The following is a 6,896-nucleotide window of genomic DNA, read 5'->3' on the forward strand; positions in this document are numbered from 1 at the left end:
ACTGTTTTGGGTAACACTTTATTTTGATAGCCCACAGATAGATTGACAGTTTTTGTTTTGCTTAAGTCTGTAGATGTTTAACAGATTATCCACACAGTATCTGTGACAATTCATAAACACACCAACATATTCTCAGAATACTTCAGTTGAACTTGAACTTTTCATCCAATGCTACATCATTTGAGTAAAAAGTTCACGTTCAACTAAAGTATACTGAGAATATGTTGTGAATTGTGGCATGTCATTTATAGATAGTCATCAACTAATAAGCTGTTTTAGTCTACAAACTATCTCAATAAGTGTCGCCCTTTTTGGAGTGTTGGTATTCCTTAACAGGAATGCATATGCCGTATGTGTTGGCAACAGCAGAGGCCTGTGTGCCTGATACACTTCTGTCATTAATTACTACTGCTCTGGTATGTCGACCCCTGTAAGTATTGGAACTTTGGCTTTGAAATTTTTACTTTAAATGAGTGCGTTTGGGTGCCACTATATATATTTTTTTCATTTAATTTGGGGATTTCTTATGGAATATTTTATTAGAAATATATTAAATGTAACACGCCCAAGTGATAAAATACTGGTAAATTTAAAATATGCCACCCATAGATGACATCCATTGTTAGTAACGGTATGATCTATATTCCAAAATTTGATAAATCTTTTTGAAAAGAAAATATTTACCCTCACATATTGCATATTGCGCACATATTAAATACATGTTTCTGTTATTATTTTTTTCCGTTATTTTAGTTGTTTTATGTATTTTTTTTTTTCTTGTATTATAAGTAGCGTGAAAATGTTTCGTTGTATGTTTTGCCTGTCCATTTAAAGACTCACTTACAACAACAGTAACGTAGAATAAGCTTTAAGACAGTGGTTTTCTACCTGGATGTCCAGACTTCAACAGTGTCCCAAGATTACTAACAGGATATGAAAGAAGAAAAAGACCAAAAACAACTGAAATACTCTCATCTTTGCTTTTTTCTTTTGAATTACTGGACATTGTTAAGTGTTTTCAGGCTTAACGATTATTCAGAAAAAAAAATGTTTTTTTTTTTCGTTTAAGTCATCACAACTGGTAGACATGCAGTATTCAGTTGATTATGAGGATCACAAGTAAACATTCCTTTGTTTTGAGGAATCACACTGCCAAAAGGCTGGGACACATTGCTTTACTGGGGAACTGTGCCCGTTTTCAAAATTGATACAAGTTATTCCTGGTCTTAGACAGTCCAAAAAGTATAGTTAACATGGGCAACTCAGCCCCAAATAAAAAATTTTGGTGATAAACAAATTTGTGATGTCACAGGGTCTAAAGACAGGAGCTGCTCCATTATCAATGAATGGTGAAAGATGGTGACACTGAGAGCAGCCAGGGGAGTGTTCTGACTATAATGGGTACATTTTCTGTTTCAGAGCTGAGAACACTACAATAGAATAAAGCTCATTTGGGTATAAGAAAAAGAAAACAAATACTCGTGGGTCCACAAAATCAGTCTCCCATTCATTGTCTATGGAGCTTTGGACTTTGTACCCAATGACATCACAGTTTGAGACGTTCTTCTCTGGTTTGTGCCTTTGAGAGAGAGTAGCACATGTTCACAATAACTGATTGAACTTCCCTCAGCCATGGAAATGACATATTTGAATTCTTAATTTAGATGGTGCTCCCCTTTAAGACTTCCATAAATGCAACAGAACAACCAGTAGTTTATTAAGACAAGGATCTGCCCTACAGTTACCTGAGCAGAGACGAGTTGTGAAAATACATGATGACCTTACAATTATCTGACTGTGAAAGTGAGAAAATTTAGGAGTGATGCAGAGTTGATTTTATAAACTCAAACCAACAGATGAGACAGAAAGTCCAAAAGTCATACAGCCACGCGGCCGACTAGCAGCCGATATTCATTACTCTCATGTACGAGTCCTCTCATGTGGGCTGCTGTCTGTGTTCTCTGACTGTACGGCATCTAGACTGCAGCCCTCCGCTCTCCCCCCTCTCCAATTAAAGATAAATGTGCTGTCGAATGTCCTCTCTTTGACCTCCCACATGCCAGTTTTACTGCAAACACTATATCAGTGCCTCACAAACTTTTTTTTCTGCTTTCTCAGTAAATTTCTGCCACCCTGCTTTAAAGTTACTCCTCTCTAATCCTAATGTGTTTTATTCACTTTATTGACCTTCAGAGATATTCTTTTAAAAAGCTTGGGGGAAAAATAACACTATTAATAAAAGCTTTGGAAAACAATTTATTTAGAAGAATTTGGTAACCACTTATTTTTTCTTTTTTTTTTTTTACACTTTTGACTTCTTAACTTCCAACCAAAGTCTTTGAAACAGGATACAGAATAAATTCAAAGAGAACAGAAGGTTTGAGATGAGATGCAATTATGAAAAAGGTGTGAGTCAGCCGCTCCCATTATCCCCTGCCAGTAAACAACCCGCTCATCCTCCAAACTGCTGCTACACAAGTCAGTACTCCTGCTTCTCTATTGTTGCTGTCCTGTCTGATGATCAGTCTGCTCTCACTCAGGATCTGATTCACAGCGTCAATTATCTGCTGGTGCAAAGGCGAGTCATCCAACCTCAAGCATTTTGGAGAAAATAATTACCTGAAGTTCTTCATTTAATACCTCTGAAATGTGCTTTCATCTTGCACCTGTTATATTTTTTTCCTCACTGTCCTTTACACATTTTCCCAAGTCAATCATTTTTCACTGGTAACTTATTTATGTGGAGGCATCAGTTACTCTTTAAAGACATATTTGGAAGGTGCTGGTGAGGGTTTTAAGGACTCCACACTGGAGCAGTATGAGGTGGAAGAGGCTCAAGGATACTGCAGTGTTGCCCTGGACCTCGGCTCGCTTTGCTCGTTTGCTCGGCTGCTCGCTCTGACTTCCATCCAGGGGCATTTTTTTTTCTCTCCCCCCCAGAAATCAGGGATTATTTCGAACTAAAATAGATGGATGGAATCAATCATCCATGGTTTTACTTTTCTCTTCTTTCTACATAACCGCCCCCTTTCACCTCCACCCTCACACCCTTTTTCCTCCCTCCCTCTCCCTCTCCCTCTCTCTCTCTCTCTGTCTCCCCCACCCCCCTCTCAGGGCTGCAGACTGAGGAGATGCATAAATTCAGATGCATTAGTATTCCAGTCAGGCTCTCCATTTCAAGGCAAGGCCTAGCACCCCTTCCGCCTCTCCTCTTCTCCTCTCTCCCTCCTTCACTCTCCCTCTCTCCAGCTCTATTTTTGAATCATTTAAGCAGCGCTGCATCTATGGGCCTACTTATTTCCAAACCATCCCTAAATTATTTTTAGGCATTATGATTTTTTTAAGAAATATAGCTCTATTTTGCCCTTGCATGGCCAATTATACGCAGCTGTAGTCTTTGAAATGAGATTCATCTGCTTCTGATTGTGTGTGTCTGAGTGTGTGTATGTGTTTGGTGTGTGTGTGTGTGTGTGTGTGTGTGTCATTGTGTTTTGCTGTCAGGCCCAGTGGCCCAGGCGATAAATCACGCATGTCTGATTGAGGAGGGCAGAGGGCCCGGACAATAACATTTCAGAGGAACTGCTGGAGAAAGCGACTCAGTTTGCTGTGATCCGTAGAGCCTGCAGACCTGCAGCCAAGGTCCTGTTGGAACCACTGGATATTTTACAGCTGTTAGTGACATGAGGAACTCGGAAAAAGTTGACCTTTGACTTGACATTGAAGCTATAAGTGAAGGTTATGCTGATTAAGCAGTGTATAAATACATGAATGGAGCATAATGTTGTCTTCAGGATAATTATAATTAGTCAGAATTTAAAATTGAACCCAACTGCAAATTGTGTGAAAATTAAAGAAAGAATTTTGATCAAAAATAAATGTAATTTACTTCATTTTATATTTAATTATTGCTTCCATAATAATAATAATAATAATAATAATAATAATAATAATAATGATAATAATAATAATGTATGATTTTAAGCCTACTTCTAAATATTCAGTATTCATTCATCAGAAGTTAAATTCTATTTTGGACAGTGAACAGTTGTAGCAAGAAATTGTTTATTACAACATACATAGTTTATTTCAAAACATAATACAAGCTTTATACTGAAAATAAATAATTACTTGAGCTGTCATCGAAATTTGGAATAAAACCGCCGAAACAGTTCAATCTTACTGAAAATATTGTGTGTTTTTTTTACATTGCTAATTAAGTGCATGAATAACTAAGAGCATTTGTTTAAATTAATGACTTCAAAAGGGTAATATATAAAACTGTACAATATTCGAAAAAATACTTAAGAAATAAACCAATAACAGGAGTATTTAAGATTATAAAATTTTGATACTGAACGTACAATAAAATTATAGGCAGGTGTATAGCGTCGTCAACCCCTCTTTCTATTCTCGGCTCTGCTTTTCCAGAGTCCACACAGTTTATATGGTCGAAGATGATTGAAATCAAATAAATGAATTTATAAATAGCTGTAACTGTGTGTGGCGTCATAAGCTACAGGCCATGAGGGAGGGATTTAATAAAAACAAAACCCCTCCAAGTGCTATTATATTGGTACCTCTACAACTGGAATGAGGGCCTATATTTGCATATGCAAAAATAATTACAGATCTGCTACGAGTATGTTACAAAATAATGAGTGTAACTATGGTGAGAACTAAAGCATCGTATAAGCCCGAGGGAAGCATGAGGTGGACTGTGAAACGGCCTCTGGTGCTGCAACAAATCAATTAAGAAAAGTGATATTATTATTATTTGTTTCACTCCGCTGATCAAACAACACAAGTGTGCTAGGAAAGCCCAAACAAATAAAAACAAAACATCAGTCCCATCCTATCATTATTATCGAGCTGATGAGAAATGGTGACACAAACCAAAGGCGCTGGCAGGTTATTAGGCACATTTTGTATTTATATCCGTGATGTAGAAAATAATTTGGCGGGCTCCAAAGGTAATCTGAAATGTGACGTTTTTGATATGCCGCTATAGGATAATGCCCTCATGACAGTTAGAAAATGACGAAGGCTGAACAGGTATCTCTGTTATTGTTATTGTGTTTCAGTGCTGGAGGCATCTGGAGGAGTCTGTACCGGGACAGGCACGGGGGCTCGGAGGTGCCACCGCGCGCCCCTGCGCTCGAGAGTCTGTGCCGGGGGAATCCTCCCGGTGCTTCGGTCAGAGATCATGGCACGAGGAGGCGTCTCCCGCGCTCCCGCTGTGAGAATAGGGTCCCTCGTGCGGCGGCGGCTCTCCCGGCGGCGTCATGCGCTTCTCCTTCTGCCTCCGGTTGCAGAACCACACGCGCACCACCTCCTTCTCCAGCTGCAGCGAGTCCGCCAGTGAGGTGATCTCCTGCGCGGAGGGTTTGGGACACTTGAGAAAGTGCGTCTCCAGAACCCCCTTCACGCTGACCTCGATGGACGTCCTCTTCTTCCTCTTCCTCCCCTGAGCTGCTATCTTGTCTATACTGCTAGAGCTGCCTGTGGACGAGTCTGCCTCCTCCAGCCACTTGTTCAGCAGCGGCTTTAGTTTGCACATGTTTTTAAAGCTCAGCTGCAGAGCCTCGAACCTGCAGATGGTGGTTTGGGAAAAGACGTTACCGTACAGCGTGCCCAGAGCCAAACCCACATCCGCCTGCGTAAAGCCCAGCTTGATTCTCCGCTGTTTGAACTGCTTGGCAAAGTGCTCCAGCTCGTCCGAAGTCGGCGTCTCCTCGTCGGAGTGGTCGTGGCAGTGGTGCCCACCGAGGTCGCTGTGCTCGGGGCTGAGTGTGTCCCTGAGGCCCGGGTGCATGCCTTGGCCCTGCGGGTTGGGTGGAGGTGTGAGGCCACCGTGGTCCAGCATGCCGTTGACAGTGAAGCCCGTCTGGGAGTAGATGTTGATCTGCTGCCCGCTGGTGATGGAGGAGTTGTGGGACACCGGAGTTCCCCAGGCCCCCGGGTGGTTGCCATGGTTGTTGTGATGAGGGGAGTGATGCGCTACGTGCGGGGAACGGTGATGGATGATGCCAAGCTGCAGGTCCTCTCGGCCTGGTTTTACGTCCTGCTGCTCCATGGAGGCCGACCAGGGGCTGCCCTCCGACAGACTGCTCGCCCACTGGTGCCCGAGGGGGTGTCCGTTGCTCTGGACGCTCTGCAGGTAGTCACTCTGGAGGAGCTTCTGGTGTCCTCTGTAGGGGCTAGCAGGCTGCATGGCCTGGCTGTCCGGGTGGATCATGGGACTGGAGCTGAGCAGGGTGTAGGGGCTGGAGGCAGCTGTGGCCATGCTGGCTGCTGAACCCCACTAGTGCTACTGAAGGAAGGGAGCAACTCAGCCTCTGACATCTCCCTCTCTCTGGAGTCTCGGCAGCAGCCTGGCATTGACTGACAGCCTCCACCACCACTCACAGTCCGACCGAGACGCAGTGACGACGCGTCTCGACCAATGACGTCGCAGATACCCGAACCTCCGCCTCTGGAAGCAGAGCTGCGGATAGGAAAGGGTTACAGGCAGTCGAACCGGAAGTGAGTCGGAGTGCTGGTCCAGTGGGTCTGGCTGTGGAACGATGTGCGCGTGGAGCGCAGTTCCTGTTTATTAATTAAAGTTTCCAACTGATTTACGCGCGACTTTATTGCTGCTCCTGTCACCCTTGAGCGCGTGCGAAGGAGGAGATTAAAGCGCAATGGCATTTGTTAGACGTGCCAGCACTTAATTTAGAAGCATACAATCAAACCAAGAGCAGTTCTCATAGCTAATTATTAACTTTTAGAGAATACTTCCTCAGGTGTTTACAGATCGAGCTTCTCAAGGTAGTGTTTTACGCACAAGTGTTTTACGCACAGGACATTAACTATCCATACTCATTTTGGTCAGACAAAAATACGCACGTCCTGGGCCT

The 6,896-nt window shown here is 42.9% G+C and overlaps 1 protein-coding gene across 1 annotated transcript; it reads right to left on the minus strand.

The window, feature by feature from the left end:
* Positions 1-3,943: 3,943 nt before the first annotated feature.
* LOC125894966 (POU domain, class 3, transcription factor 4-like) lies at positions 3,944-6,361 on the minus strand. Its single transcript, XM_049586728.1, has one exon. The coding sequence runs from the start codon at positions 6,281-6,283 to the stop codon at positions 5,195-5,197; it is 1,089 nt and encodes a 362-aa protein (XP_049442685.1). The 5' UTR covers positions 6,284-6,361; the 3' UTR covers positions 3,944-5,194.
* Between the last annotated feature and the right edge of the window lie 535 nt (positions 6,362-6,896).

Source organism: Epinephelus fuscoguttatus, linkage group LG9, assembly GCF_011397635.1.
Source record: "Epinephelus fuscoguttatus linkage group LG9, E.fuscoguttatus.final_Chr_v1".
Classification (NCBI taxonomy): Eukaryota; Metazoa; Chordata; class Actinopteri; order Perciformes; family Serranidae; genus Epinephelus; species Epinephelus fuscoguttatus.

What these genes read in the sequence shown, in the direction of transcription:
- LOC125894966 (XM_049586728.1), bottom strand. Translation starts at nt 6,283, where the DNA reads ATGGCCACAGCTGCCTCCAGCCCCTACACCCTGCTCAGCTCCAGTCCC.